Raw genomic sequence first — 16,429 nt, 5'->3', positions numbered from 1 at the left:
CGCGGGATGGTAAATAATTAATGTGGCACAACGACAAGACACAATTTACAACTTCAATGTATTGATAAGTGGCATCCAAAGTGGGGTCCATTAAACATCTAAGCTTCACAATAATCCAATTTAAGTTAGTCAGACAAGTACCTTTGATTAAAAAAAATAATTAAGAAAAAATTAAACTAGTTGAATTAAAAACTCCTTACTCATGGTTACGAATTAGACAACCATGAACGGTTTTGTTGTGAAGTGGGGGCATTGCGCGTGGAATTTTATGTGAGTATGCTTATATATATATATATAATAAAAAGTTTAAATTTAAGAATCGATCATAATTGTATTTGTATAATCGTTATGAGTAATGATGTCATGAAATTATTTTTTATTTACATAAAATAACCTAGGGGGACCGATGTCTTAAATTGAGAACTGCAGCCGACGTCTTTGCACGGGTGGGATGCATGTATGAGGTGGGGATTGTTGTATTTGTGGGCATCCCCTCTTGACTTTCCCGGGAAAATAGACGCGAAACCAAACAATACCTATCATTTTGCACCAGTGTGAAGAGGAGGAGCCATTTATTTGACTATATAGTCTATATATACGCACGAGGAGAATGAATGGCCTCTTTAATTTCAACAAAAATCTTGAAAATTTAGCACCTACTAACTGTTGGATTGGGGGCTGCCACGTTTCATTCTACTCAACTAGTGACTATAAAATCTAGTTATATTTGGTAGTATCAAATCACTAATTTGAATTTAGAATTGAAAAAAATTTAGTTGAAATTTTGAACTGTTTTAATTCTAAATTTAAGGCACTAATTTGATACTTCCAAGTTTAGGGGTGACAAAGTTTGACATGACTCGAATATGATATGAGTTGAGCGAGTTTGGATTGACCTTAAATGGGTTCGAGTTAATTGTGTTATTTGAATTTATAATGGTTTAACCTTTATAATCCGTTTAACTATATTTGTCATAAACAAATTTCTATTTAAATTTCAAGATAAATATGTAAACTTGTGTCTTATAATTTATTATTTTGTAAATTATAGATTATTTAGTAATTTGATTAGATTGAATTTTATATTTATCTAGCACTTATTGTTTGATTGAATATTATTAATAATTTAAATAATATAATGCTTTGTTTTAGTAAATATGTCATTAACGGATTACACATGTAATCCGTTTAATAAACAGGTCGGGTTAGTATTGAAAGTTTTTGACACGATTATTAAACAAATAATACTCGAATTGAGCTCTTTAATGAAAAATCTTAAATTGACATGATACGATTATAACCCGTGATACTATTACCCAAATTCAAAATATAATACTCATTTGAAAAGGAAAGAAGAGCACTAAAATTAATCAATAATGTGATGTAAGACAAAACGAGGGGGCCGGGAGAGAGAGCATAAGAAAGAAAATCTTGCAATTTTTAGTACGCGTTAGGACTTTTCTTTTATTCATGAATCTCAGCTCAACATTTTGTTTTTATGCATCTAAAGATATTTTAGTCAATTATTAGTGATTAACAATAAAGAAAAATTACAAAGATTTCTATAATATTTTAAAAATGTTGAAGTTGGCTAATAAGTCTAAATAGGTTGATCCCTTAATTGCACAGGTCATCCGACCTTATCTCCATGGAAAGTTCACGCTGCTTTTGGCCTCTTTTTATCGACATCAACCACCGTGAGAGAGGAGTTGGTGCACACGGTTGAGAAACACCAATTGATCGAGGAGAAACGTCCAACTACATATTGACTTGGTTGTCATGGTACCAAATATGATGATATCCAACTGCATGTTGACTTGTTTTAAGTGTTTATATTGGCTTGTCAGCTTTGGCCCCTGGTATGGGATGGTGATGCCCTAACGGGTCTTAATATTCACACCCTAAGTCTTAAACCCCAAGTTTGGTCTTAAGCTTCACACACCAAACTCTTAAACCCTAAGTTTTCACCAAGTTATCTTCCTTTGATCCATGCATATATAAGAAACGACACTCCGTAACTTTCTTCTATCTATTTTTCATCATTTTATCACTACTTAAGAAATATGAAGATAGACACGATACGATATACGGATGGGTTGACACATCAATTCCTGAAAAAATAAGACAGACATGACATGTGACACCTTTAGTATAAATATAAATTTTAATTTATATATTAATTGAATAAGATAATCATAGAACTTTAATTAATTTATAAACTCTGACTAAAATTACAAAGTTAGAAGATGACGATATTTGAATATCAAAATGAATATGTTATATTATATATGATAGTACTATCCTATTTTATCATTATAGTTATGTTTTTGTTTCTTAGAGGTTGAATACTTTGATGTATGTTTATAATGTTATTTTCAAGATTGTCGTGATTTTTTTTCCATATAATTTGAAGAGTGTAGGATGTATCGACCAAGTGTCCAAAATTTGTGGGCCGAGTATTCGAAATAATAAAATTTAGTTTAAATAATGGACACGGCCATGAATTTTAGGATTGTCGTGATTTTTTTTCATATAATTTGAAGAGTGTAGGTTGTATCGACTAAGTGTCCAAAATTTGTGGGTTGAGTATTCAAAATAATAAAATTTATTTTAAATAATAGGCATGGCCATGAATTATCAGTCATGTGTCTCGACGTATCCATAGAGTATCGGTGTCCAACATCTCATAAAAGTATCCCAACTAATTAGATCATAATAAGATACGAGTCATAAGAATTACTTGTGTTATTTAACTATTAAATTACTAGCGTTTTATAAAATCTGTAAAAATCAAACAAATCATTCAATTCAAGGGTCAATAAGCAGTGCTCTCCATAACATTACTCTTCATTTGATGAATTGATGGTGTGGTCTCACTTTCAAACCCACGTCATTCAATCAAATAATGTATGTTCGATCAACTGTTCCGAGCTAATTGATTAAAAAATCTTAATTGAGAACAAGCTATACTACAAAATTGTAGATTTTGAAGATGATCCCAAGAAAAAGCATTGTGAAAGCAGTCAAATAGTTGTAAATTCATCGTTAAGATGTGATGGTAATGGTACTATACAACAGTACATGTTTGGATTGGAGTCCGCGAAGAGCATAACCACCATATTTATGGCCGTCTATTTTCAACAAATAAGTCTGAAACCAAACAACGCCTTACATTTTTCACCCGGAAGAGATAAAGTTGGGGAAGAGTAAAGCACTTGTCCTTGACTATATGGAAGAAAGAGAATGAGTGTCGATCGTTACAATTTCAATGTTTGGTTTGAAAATTTTAACAAGAAGTATTATTTGGTTTGGGGTTTGTCTGCTCTGTCACATTCACGATGGGAGATGTAAGATAACATTTAACTAGAGTTTCCACAAGGGACAAACTAAAAACCACCGTCCAAGTTCGTGTATATATATATATATATCTTTGTAAATGTGTGCATATATTTTCATACGACATGTATGACATATACATGGCCATAATAGTAGTTTCTTAAAGCTAAAATTTCAATTCTAAATGAATGCTTTATTTGAACTAAAAATTATATAAGAAAACAAAATATACTCCCTCCATCTCAAAATAAATGTTTGTTTTGAAAATTATTGGTCACAATTTTTAAAACGGACATTATTTTTTAATACTGAAGCTGTGAGTGCAATCCCATGGGACAAACACCAACATATATGCTTTTGAACAAAATTAATAGTAACAACAATAGTACTAATCATGATGATGATCAATAAACATCTCCTAATAAGTTCTTTGGATCATGTGTTCATATCATGATGTGAAACATGAAGTAATTAAGGTTGTCATATGGTATGCTTTATTAATTTAATTTAATTTAATTTTTTTTATATAAAGGCACATAAACTAAGTTTGTCAGACAAACATTTATTTTGAGATGAAGGGAGTATATTTTTTTTGAAAAATTAACAATTTATTTATTTATTTATAATTATTATTAAATAATTTAAAATTTTTATATAAATTCATCATGACACATTATATATCCACAAAAAAAATATACATAATGGTTGGAGATGCTCTGAGATGTTATTTTCATAACCAAAAAAAGAACACAATAGTGATACTTAAGCCAAAATCTTATGTAAATTGTCTGGCCGAAATTGGTCATATTTGCATTATACAAGAAAGTAAAGGGTTGCATTTTCTTATATTTTGTATACAATAATCAACCAAAACTTTTGGTTTAGACAATTTACTCTGACTTCCGGGCTTTAAAAATCATTTTCCAAAATAAAAAATCTAACAAAAGTCTTGTACTTTTCTAAACATCTTGGGCTCTGAACCAATGGGCAATAACTACTTAATGGGCTGTGGGCCTGGCCCAAATTTATCCCAAATGGGGCACCACTAGTGGGATATGGAGTCCACCTTTTTTCATCCCTCAAGCAATAGACATAACAGAAAATGCAAAGGAATGATTTAATTACTACATAACTATTAAATTATATTTTAGATAATATTTATTTACTCATTAATAAATAGATACCCCTCACAGGTGTGATCCACTCATAAATATAAATTTTCTTTTAATTACAAAAATAAAAAATAAAAATAAAAATAAAAATGAACCACTACAATGTTTATTTCTTTTTCTTTTCAACTTATTTGGATTACTCATAAAATTATTAACTTACCTATTCACCGGTAAAGTAAGTTTAGTCATAATATTTTTGCAGGGACAAATTGGTAAAATAAATTCAAGGAAATAGTAGTCCACCAATCAAAAAATACTGAACTCAATGAACAACCCACTCACGCACAATTGGTACCCTCACTCCGTATTTCTGAGTCACTGAGTTAGTGAGTTAGGGTTTTAGTCGGGAAAAAAAGGTTAGGGTTTTGATTGTGATCTACGCTGGAGCAGAGCAGAGAAGAGCATGGAGTCCAACAACAGAGTCGACGCGTCTCGGATTCTCCGTGAGATCGAGTCTTTGAAGGCTACGAAGAGCAATATCGAGCATCGATTATCTGTTCTCGAAGCTCAGTTTCGTGATATCAACGATGAGAAGGACGGTAACAATTCGGTTAGCTTGTGTCCTCCAATATCCAACGTTCACTCAGGTTTAGGACATGGATTGTCGTCCGATATGATCTATAGATACAGTCGCCAACTCTTGCTTCCTTCCTTCGGTGTTCAAGGTTCGCTTCATTTCACTTTATATATGTGTGTGTGTATATATATAGAGCCTATATGTTTCTTGTTTACTTTGTTACCGGCTTACTGATTTGAACAGCAACTGTGACAGTGTGTGTTTCAGTGCTATATCTGTATAGGTTGGAAAATGTTATAAGTATGAAAGACAACACAGAAAATAATTAGGGAGTCCGCTGTATGATATTTCCAGCTTTTTCTCTTTCTTTTTGATTCTATTTTATTGAATTCATTGCGTGCATTATGAATGAGAGTTGCCAATTGATGAATCTTAGAACATGATTAAAATTATATGGTAATAATAGTAACAATTAAGAATTTTAAAAAAATTAGGTAAGCTAGAGAAGTTGAATTCCAGTTCAAGTATAAGTGAGAGAATTTGGTCTTGTTGAGGGGTGGACATCTCATGTATCAATAGTGACACTAATCTTCTATGTGAATCTGGGCTGTAACCCAGTGGCATCTCTTCAAAAGCGTTGGAAGCTTGAAGATTCAAGTTCCCTTAAGGTAAAAAATCGGTAGGGTGTGCTATTTACAAGACAAACAATACTTGCCTACTCACCAAGTGAAGATTCAAGTTCCTATAAGGTCAAAAATGGGTGGTTGTGCTATTTGCAAGACAAACAATTAGGGTCTGCTTGGTTCAGTTTTCAAAAACCAATTCTCAAGAACTTAAAAAAAAAAAAAAAAACTGTTTTAAGAGAACTATAAAAGACAGTTATTTGAAAACATCCATTTTTTTAACTGAGTTTTAGAAAATAGGTTTCAGAAACTGTCTAACAAACAGATTTTTGTATAATTGTCTGATTTTCAGTTCTTAGAAAACTGAAACAAGCAGGCCCTAATCTTCTCCGTGAAGAAGATGCAACTCTATTAACCCTAGAATGTCTGTTGGAGGCCATATATTGATGTCATCGCATTCATACTAAAGAAGATCGGATGATTTAACCACACGCTTCATTTTGTAGATATTAAACTCGTGCCTTTTGCTATTTTCTTGTTTGTAAGAAGCTTAAAAAAACATGGAATCTAAATATATACTACTATCTTACTGTCAGGCTAGGTCCATATAACAAAATTTTCTCCCACAAAAAGAATACCCCATTTAGGTATACATTTTATATTTAAAGAGTTTATTGTATTTGGAAGTTTATTGGAGACACACTTTGATTGCAAATTTGCAATTAATATAAGATCAGACCATGGTTGATGAGCAATCGATAGTCCAACATTGTAGTTTGTGTATTTAATACTTCTATGTTTATTTCACTTGGTTAGAATTTTCATCTTACTTTTCTTTTTTATTTGCCTCTTTGATTGTAGGGCAGTCGAATCTGTTGAAGTCTTCAATTTTAGTTGTTGGAGCCGGAGGGCTGGGCTCACCTGCTCTGTTTTACCTTGCTGCCTGTGGTGTTGGTAAGATATCTGCTCTTACTCTCTTAAAAATGCCATATATGCCACAATCATAAAAGAAAACACAAAATACTGGTCTTCTCATGGTAAATTATTTATTTACTTGCCTAAATTCTGTTGGTTAATGGAGCTTTATTGTTGATGTCTTCTCGTCATGATAATTGAAATGATTTTGAAACCCACTTTAAACGAATTGGTGCTTCAACTGGAACCATGAGAGCTACCTTATTATAAACAAATCTTTCTGTTTCTGAAGTGAACTATGTTGTTGGACTTTCCAGGTCGCTTAGGTATTGTTGATCATGATGTAGTTGAGCTTAACAATCTACACAGGCAGGTACAGGTCTAAATTATGCTGTCAATTATTATGCTACATAACTTCCTCAGTAAATTGTCTTTCTGATATGCGTGAATATGTATTAATTTTACGAAGTGGTTTTGGTTTTGAATCTTCATCTGGTGGCTACTATGTTTATTTCAGATTATCCATACTGAAGCATATATTGGTCAGTCAAAAGTAGAATCTGCTGCTGCTGCTTGTCGCTCGTATGTAACTCTTTCTGGAATATCTATTAACTTCTTTTGAATAACCTGATCACAAGTTTCAGTGCCTGTACACTTCCCCCTTGGAAGGATGACCTCACCTTTTCTTTCCGATTAAAGTCTTTGTTAATGATATGTTGTGTTATTATTTTGCTTGCCTCTAACTCAGATTTCTATTTTTAGCATTAACTCCACTGTTCAGATTGTGGAACACAAAGAAGCTTTACGCACATCCAATGCTTTGGAAATTTTGAGCAAGTATCCTTGATAAAGCAATTTAAAAATATAATGATTTCCTCAATGCTATGTTCCTTCTTCTTCTCTCTTTTTTATATTTATTTTACTTTTTGGGTGTGTTTTGGTTTATTTGGTTCCGTTACTGGTCGGTACAGCTGAAATATTACGATTTCCATGACTAACGCCTCTAAGGTATGACATAGTAATAGATGCTACAGACAATGCTCCAAGCCGTTACTTGATCAGTGATTGCTGTGTGGTGTTGAGGAAGGTAAGCAGGTTTCTATGGTGCTTTTCACTTAAAAGTCAAATTATTCGATGGTACTATCAGTAATCATGTTATGCAAGCTTTGTAATGTTACCATGCCGCCTTCTCTACATTTTCAGTATATCATTCTCGAGGTATAATCTTACATTTGCCTCTAGTTTTGAAGTCTATGATTAATAGAATGGAATTGAGGGGAGAAAAAAAAAAACAACTAGATTGTCAACTTGCATGACATAAACAACTTTGGACTATGTTTGTATTTATTATAAAAGGGGAGGAGAGTCTAATTTGCTTACTGAAATTTTCTGAGTACTGACCACTTTCGCTTCCATGTATACAGCCGCTTGTATCGGGTGCTGCATTGGGATTGGAAGGGCAGGTACAATTTACAGCAGCAGTTTATTCCATTGTTCCAATGTGAAGCACCTAGAATTTCTTGTATTCTATAGCTTTCATTTATGTTGTTCAAATTCCTAGCATAACTGCATCTTCAAATCATTCCTATAGCTTACAGTTTACAATTACAATGGAGGTCCATGCTATCGATGCCTATTTCCAACTCCACCACCTACAACAGCATGCCAAAGATGTTCTGATAGTGGAGTTCTAGGAGTTGGTAAGTTACTGAATTATCATGCATTAACGATTCCAATTTGAATTACTTGCTTACAGTCTTATCTATAAAGGTATGAAATATCTGAATCTGCATGTTATATGATCCTTTATTGATCATTGCGGTTTAGATGGTGGTAAGTTTCATTGTGAGATTTATCCTGTGTGTCGGAAAGAATTAGACAGCGCCAGCAGAAATATCCCTTAATTCCTCGATTAGAACACTGTGCAAGGCATAGGAAGCACACTTTTACAAAAGTGTTTTGTACTTGTCAGACACAGAGACACTTAAAGGACATGTCCATAATCATTATTATTATTATTATTTTGGACACTTACTGATGCATCCCAGACATTTGGCGGACATCTCAAAAACTCCCCAACACATCTTTTTTTTTTCTTTATTTTTTTTTTGGGAAAATTACATATAAATGGAGTTAAAGCTCCATATTTACTTAGAGACTGAGTCAAAGTTCCATATTTCTCTAAAATGGATTGCTGAGGTGGCACATGGTTTTTTACTGTTTAGAAAATTGTGGTGCCTAAAATGCCCTTCCCTAACAAAAAAGTAGTACCTTCAGTTCAAAAAAGTAGTACCTTCGCGGGTGTTTAAAAAACATGGTACCTGGACACCAAAAAGTAGTACCTTCAGTTCAAAAAAGTAGTACCTTCGAAGAAAAAGTAGTACCTTCGCAGAAGGGTATTTTAGGTACCACAATTTTTAAACAGTAAAAAATCATGTGCCACCTCAGCAATCCATTTTAGAGAAATATGGAACTTTGACTCAGCCTCTAAGTAAATATGGAACTTTGACTCCATTTATATGTAATTTTCCCTTTTTTTTTTCCCTAGTTGGTACTCACACACACACACACCTCTTCTGAGACTTGAACTCCTGGCCTCCCTTTGGGAGGTATGAGGCTGATACCGCTAGGCCACTGGCCCGTTGGTAAACACATCTCTTATATTAAAAAAACACATCGAAGAGAAGCCACATCCATCAATCTTGAAAACTAAGTGTTCAGCCTTTTTACTTTTTAGAACAATATAGGCATTATTTACACGGTCACTACAAAATTTCATTTTTTTATATAGGACAAAAATATAATTGTAATGACAATCTAGGAGAGTACTACGATATATAATAATAAATTTTAGTTCTTTACGACATTCAACATAGCTTCGTGTACTAAATTATTTAACTTTTAGTATAGAAATCTAAAATTAATAAAATTCTGTATTTTTCTTATTTAATAGATGTACAACATCAATAAAGCTTCATATTTATTTATAATTGTTTCTTCGCTGATGTCGAGTCTGTGTTGTACTTTTTTTTTTTGTAAAGATTTGACGTGTCATTGTATTTGTTTTGAGTGGTGGCTGTGTCTCCTGCTTGTGTTTTTGCTACATTGGGAGTCTCCTTTTTTGCTGATTACTACGTTTTCTCAAAATTCGTCTTTATTGTTTATCTATTCCCTCCCTCTTTGGATTTTTCACATGATATAAATAGTTCTATATTGTTTATCTATTTGTTTACTTTACAGTTCCTGGGATCATTGGTTGTCTCCAAGCCCTAGAGGCTATAAAGATTGCAAGTGCTGTTGGTGATTCACTCTCTGGACGGATGCTTCTTTTCGATGCATTGTCAGCTCGGATTCGTACCGTATGTTTAAAGTTTCATATATTTGAAAGTTCTTCCAATTAAACTTTTAGGTTTTCTAACCACGCATCCTGTTGTTTTCTTTCAATCATAAGCATAAATCCTTTTCTTAAGCTTTACTTGTTTTTGCAGATAGTGCAGCTCTAACGAATCATATATATATGTATTTATAAAAAAAACACTTAACAATGAATCTCATTATCACTCTCAAAGACTAATGGATCCTAACAATTTTCATTAAGAGAACAAAATCTAACTTCTGATAAATATTTACACATTAGTTATAGAATTATCAACATGTAATGAAGTAATTAAAAATGATTTTAACACATTAAATCATAGAGGCAACATGGTGTATAATAGAATAGAGTGGAGAAAGAGAATCCATGTGGCCGACCCCATTCATTTGGGAAACAGGCAAGGTTGATGATGATGCTGATGAGTTATAGAACTATCAAAATTTCAGCTTTTACCCTTCCAATTTGTGGCTATATAATTCAAAACCATTTTTTTAAAATATTCAAACATGTTAAGATTAGTTTTAAAACGAATAAAAAATTATTTAAATGTTATTTTTTAATTTAAAATTAAATCTTAATTTTATAATGATTTTTTAATGTATTTTTCTCTCTTTTTTTGTGGCAAAAATTTCAAATTTATATGTTATTTTTCTAAGAAATTCTAATTTTCAGTCACACTTGCTGCAAATAGTCTTTTAAGAACTTGTTTTCTTTAGAAAAAAAATTGGGTTTCCCAAATCAAAACTTAATATGAAAATTTAAATATATATATAAAATTTGGACAAGATAACAATGAACAAACCGAGAATAGAATAGTTAGGTTCTATAAAAAAAAAAATTAGTAACAAGTTGAAAAGGGTTAGGCTATTTAATGGATTTAGAACTAATGTGAAATGTTTATAAAAAGGGGGGACTAATTATTAGGACTTATTAGTTTTTAAGAGGTAAAAATAGGACATATGTATTAAAAAAAAGGTATTTTAGTGCTGGAAAATTAGTATTTTTGGGTATTTAAGTGTTGAATTTGTAGAATTGAAAATATAAGATAAAATTGTAGAGTTAAATAATGTTTAAAACCATATTTCACTTTAGTATAGTTAGCATTATGAGATCAGTGTCTTAGAGTTAAAATTTGCATAATTTTTTAGTGTTGTGTTCATTTTAATTGATAACTCGTTTCGATTTGCATTTTTAAACAATAAGCACATAGTTTTTAGCCTTAAGTTATCAAACGCTGCCTAAGAAAATTGAGTTTCTCTAAGGGTTGAAGATGATTGCCAGAGAACACTTCATTTTAGTGAAAGTAGGGAAATAAGTTTTCTAGGATTGGAAGTAGTTTTTCTAGAGGTGTACGAAAAACCGTTGGAACCGGTAAACCGTTGCAAACCAAACCAAACCGAGCCGAACCGAACTGAACCGTCAGCCGGTTCTTCTACGTTTCGGTTCCACTTTCAGATCCAAAAATAAGGAACCATTAGTTTACGATTCGGTTTCGGTTCCAGGTCCTTGGAACCGGAACCGGACCGAACCGTAAACTAATTTTATATATATATATATATATATATATATATATATATATATATTAATAATATAAAACATAAGATAAGACTGCACAGTCTTCACATCTTCGTGCTTGGGGAGACCTATTTTGTACTCTCGTTATGAAAAATTGTATGCATTCAATGTTATATTCTAATATTGGCAAATGCTTATCTGTAAGGTACGACCCTAGCTTTCATTGCATGTTATATATTTCCACTCCCATTTTTGCATTCAATGTTATATTCTACTAGTAGTAAGGTACTACCAGTGGCTTGGGGAGACCTTTAATAGTGTTTTATTACATTATTTTTTCATGAGGTTCTTTAAGTACCAGAACCATGGTTCAGAACTGAACTGAACCAGTCTTTTACGGTTCGGTTCCAGGGTTTAACGGTTCCAGTTCCAAATTTTTAGGAACTGTTGGTCTTGGTTCGGCTCTGATTTATAGCCTAGAACCGTACCGAACCGAACCATCTGCACTGTCTCAACAGAAAACAACCTGAATCTGTTGAACCAACTGAGCTGATTGCTCCCGCCTTAGAATTTCACTGCCACAATGAATGCAATAAAAGTAATTTCATTTTTTTTTTGTTTGACAACCTTGAGCACACGTCTTGTGAACAATGTCTAAAAAATATATATTTTCTCTCTGTATTCCATCATATCTCGATAAGCAGTTCAATTTTATAATTAACCCTTTGTCTTCTTAAATACTGCTCTATTGAGTTCTGTTGACAAGCCAAAAGAGTTGATCAAGATTGACTTCTTCTAGACATCCTTGGTTTTTATTTTATTTTATTTCCTTCCTCTTGTCATGTTCTAATTATTAGACATGGGATTAACTGTGCCCTGGTGTCAATCCTACAATCTATATTTATAAATCTCGTACTTGTTGCTTAGGTCAAGATCAGAGGGAGATCTTTGCAATGCGATGTTTGTGGAGAAAACTCAGTATTTACCCCACAGCAGTTTCGAGATTTTGACTATGAGAAATTCACTCAGTCTCCCTTGTCAACGGTAGTTTTTCTCTCTCTTACTCACCTTTCATTTCTATTGTGGATTGTGTCTTAAATTATAGTTGGGACTTATTTTAGATACATGAGTTCTTAAAAAATAAAATAAATTGTTATACTTTTGTATGCATGTTTTTCTGTTCATTGGATACATAATTTTGTCTCATATATGATAACTGAATGACTGGGCAATATTACTACTCTTTTCCATTGTGCCAACACAAGATTGTTAAAATTGGGATTTACTTGGGGTCAATTTGGGTGGGGGATTCGATCTGAGGGTCGAATTAGGAATCACACTATTCTATAAAATAAGAAATCTAATACCTAATGAAGTTTGTGCATTTTAAGGATTTTTAAATAAACTTGATGTACAAGTTGAAAGACAAAATGTGGAGCAATGCTCTCTCATGAGTAGTTAATAATATTTTATGGCTATTGGCTCTCACACTAGTAAAAAGAAAATAGTTATTATCATAAAGGAAATGTTAAATTTACGGAGAATGTGATACTACATATAATTATATAAATATAAGATAAAAATTTATTTACTTATCAAAAAATATATATATATATAAGATGAAGAGTTCCAGAGTCATCAATCATCATTCATTAATGGTTAGATAGCATGAAATAGTCAATGTACACCAGAAAGTAAGTTTATTGATTTTCAATTTCAATCATTGGATGAGATCCAACGATTAGTACTAGAGTCGCGTATGTTGCTCCCTACACACCAGGGAGCAACTGAACAGTCCTATGTATGTGTATATACATTATTATGAACAAAATAAATTAATTGTGGATCTGTCACGGTGTTGTAAATTTGTTCTCTTTCTAAAGTTCACTCCTGACTGTAGCTCTGAGAAATGACCAAAGAGCAAAAATATTAAAGATTCCCCTAACATTTCCGAGCTTCCAACTGATTGCAGGCTCCATTGAAGTTAAACCTGCTTGCGTCAGACGCTAGAATAAGCAGCAAGGAGTACAATGAGAAAGTTGTTAAAGGAGAAGCACGTGTATTGGTTGATGTACGACCGGCACACCACTTTAAGATCGTTTCTCTTCCCCAGTCGATGAATATCCCCTTCTCAAGTTTGGAAGGTAGGTTGCCTGAAATATCTTCAGCATTGAAGGAAGAGGAAGAGCGCAAGTGTACCAAAACAGGTTCGGGTGCCTCTCTGTATGTAATTTGTAGAAGAGGTAATGATTCACAGAGAGCTGTTCAATACCTCCACAAGATGGGTTTTACTTCAGCAAAGGATATCATCGGGGGACTGGAGTCGTGGGCGCATGATGTGGATCCAAACTGCCCTACCTACTAGTGGACAAAGCTCATTGTGACAGGGGACTGTTGCAACTGTAAACCTTATTTTGGGTTTTACTTATTTATCGTTACATAATCCTCGTGAGTTAAATATGTTGTTAATTACATAAATTAGTGCTACAAAGAAATTTTCATTGTTTCCAGCTGTTCTCTTTTTCGTTTTTTTCCTTAACAAAAGCTAGGGGATTTGTTTGTATGAGTTGTTTATTCCATAATTATAGTCACGAAATATTGGTATGAAGATGTATAATTATAGATCTTAGAATGTCCTAATTATGGATAAGTTAAATCTTTATGACAACCTATCGCCTCTTTACTCTTGATTGATAATTAGATATGGTAGACTGTCTTTAAAAAAAAAACAGGGCTTTCTAAAGTTGTTGCAACAAACACTCGATTCTATTGAAATATGTGGACTGGTGAAATTTATTGGCAGATTTACATTCCTGGGTAATCTTTTCATTTTATTTCGAAGTAATAAAATAATTAAGTAAATAGATCTATTCAAATTTTGTAATTAACAGTCATGGACCGCAGCAACTCATCATCATCATTGTGCTGTAAGACAGTAAAAGTAAAACTAATATCAGCACGGTGGATTGCAAGTGCAAGGCTAAAAAAGTGTCACACGTTTCGAATGAGAGAAAAATTGAGATTTAAGACCATTCAATCCTTTACATTCTAGAGCTTTTTTTTTCATGGAAACCCTGAACAAAAAGCTGAGCAAATTTTTATATCTATGAGGGAAATGAATCATTTTTCCATTCCTATTTATCTTTATATCAAACAAAATAAAATGATTTTTATTTTTTGTTTGTTTGTTCGTTTGTTGTTGCGCGCAGGAGAATGCTACTTAAAAATTTTCTTTCCACATTTTTCATTATAGATTAAAAAAAAAATATGCAATTTAACAATCATATAGGAGTTGTAAACATGCTTAATGTATATCTTTTAATTTGGTATACCAACTTTATTGTTAAATTTTATGTATACCAACTTTATTGTTAAATTTTATGTGTTTCACATTAGAACAAGAGAGTAAATTGCTGTAAATTGTAGTAGCTTTTCCAATCCCAAATGCCTCAATCTATACAATCAATTACGGAGTATTTATAACTTCTGAAAATCAGTGAATCCCACTAATTATAGAACTGAAGAAACTGCAGATTTGAGTGACTTTTTATTTTAATTTTCACCAATGTCTCAAAAATTTCAACAAATATTATTTACTCTTTTGTATCCAAGACTACAAATAACATATAAATACCATACATACGATAAGATTCACCAAAATTTATAATCACTATAAATAAAATGGAATGATTTGTGTGAGAATTCTAACCTCCTATTCATAAATATTTCATTTTTCTATTTCATCTAATTACCAATTTTACCACACTATCTTATATTTCTGTTTCATTCACATATCTAGTAGATTTTATTTTTTTTTCTATTTTTTTTTTCTTTTCACATGTCTAGTAGATTTAGGTGAGAAGATTTTGCATATAATATTAATGTGGCAATATATCAATTATAGGTTAAGCAATTTGATGCCGATTTATATATTTGAACATTGACAAATTTTTATAACTCAAAATCATCCAGTGAAACATTCACACTTCACACATCAAGCCTGATGCAAAACTAAGATTTACACCGTATTAAATGACTAAAAATTATACTTGTATAAATTTAGAATTACAATACAAGTTGATACACCTTTTAATTAAATAAAATGGCTAACAAATTCATGTTTGAATTCTAACACCTCATTTCATTTTGTTCCCATTTCAAAGAGTATATTTAGGAGGGATATGTGTGGCTGCACCACCAATAGATACTTTGAGCCCAGCTTCATAAACTCTCTTAAAGATTAGAAGTACATAATTTTTTTTATATTGTTTTTTAAGTAATCAACCAATAATTCTTTTTGTTTCTAATTATTTTTCAAAAAATTATTTCATAAGTTTGTAAAATAGTGGTATTTTTATTACATGTAACATTTGGATTGACATTTGTATATCATAGTTATGTGCATAAAACTTTTTCTAAAAATTATCTGTTCGTAAAGATAAGGTAGATTACAAAAAAATTCATCATTTCTAAATTCAGTTATATTGTAACAAGCGTTACTTTGATAGGAATTAATTGTGGCAGAAAGACTAGATATGAATTCGCAGTTCCTTTTGATGCAAAAGCAGAACAAAAATGGGTGAATTTTTATCTTAGTTTACTCCAATATCTCCAAAATTTAATTTAACATTGCTCTTTTCATAACTACCACCGTTATAAATACAATATTTATAACATGCACCTAAATTTATAATCAATAGTCATGCAAGATCACTCCTACAATCCAATCATATAATTTGTACTTAAATTGTAACCTCCTTTTATCATCAATATTTCATGGTCATAAGTAATTAATTTCAATATTATTCCATTTCATCTATTGCCAATTTTACTCACACAATTTTATATCAATTATTGCTTGTGTCCTCTCTCAAAACTAAAAATCTCTCTTTCCTCCTAAGCGGTGTTAGATATTTACAAATGCTTATGAATAAACACATAAATATTTGTTTCAACCCACTAATGTTACAATGAC

General features: G+C 31.9%; 1 protein-coding gene across 1 annotated transcript; it reads left to right on the top strand.

The window, feature by feature from the left end:
* Positions 1-4,770: 4,770 nt before the first annotated feature.
* LOC132312190 (adenylyltransferase and sulfurtransferase MOCS3) lies at positions 4,771-14,122 on the top strand. The gene is made up of 11 exons (XM_059810456.1): positions 4,771-5,173; positions 6,510-6,602; positions 6,881-6,936; positions 7,081-7,145; positions 7,326-7,400; positions 7,572-7,650; positions 7,988-8,026; positions 8,155-8,263; positions 9,804-9,922; positions 12,382-12,498; positions 13,427-14,122. The coding sequence occupies exons 1-11, from the start codon at positions 4,912-4,914 to the stop codon at positions 13,817-13,819; spliced, it is 1,407 nt and encodes a 468-aa protein (XP_059666439.1). The 5' UTR covers positions 4,771-4,911; the 3' UTR covers positions 13,820-14,122.
* Positions 14,123-16,429: the final 2,307 nt, after the last annotated feature.

This window comes from Cornus florida, unplaced genomic scaffold, assembly GCF_030987335.1.
Source record: "Cornus florida cultivar Cherokee Brave unplaced genomic scaffold, ASM3098733v1 CherokeeBrave_3.0.0_Hap2_Chr06, whole genome shotgun sequence".
Lineage (NCBI taxonomy): Eukaryota > Viridiplantae > Streptophyta > Magnoliopsida > Cornales > Cornaceae > Cornus > Cornus florida.
The sequence above is the reverse complement of the archived record's forward strand: the minus strand, read 5'-3'. Positions and strand labels throughout refer to the sequence as shown.

Excerpts from the sequence above, each read along its gene's own strand:
- LOC132312190 (XM_059810456.1), top strand. The coding sequence starts at position 4,912 with ATGGAGTCCAACAACAGAGTCGACGCGTCTCGGATTCTCCGTGAGATC. Across the intron at positions 8,264-9,803 it reads TAGTGGAGTTCTAGGAGTTG|TTCCTGGGATCATTGGTTGT; the intron begins GTAAGTTACTGA and ends TTTACTTTACAG. Across the intron at positions 12,499-13,426 it reads CTCAGTCTCCCTTGTCAACG|GCTCCATTGAAGTTAAACCT; the intron begins GTAGTTTTTCTC and ends AACTGATTGCAG.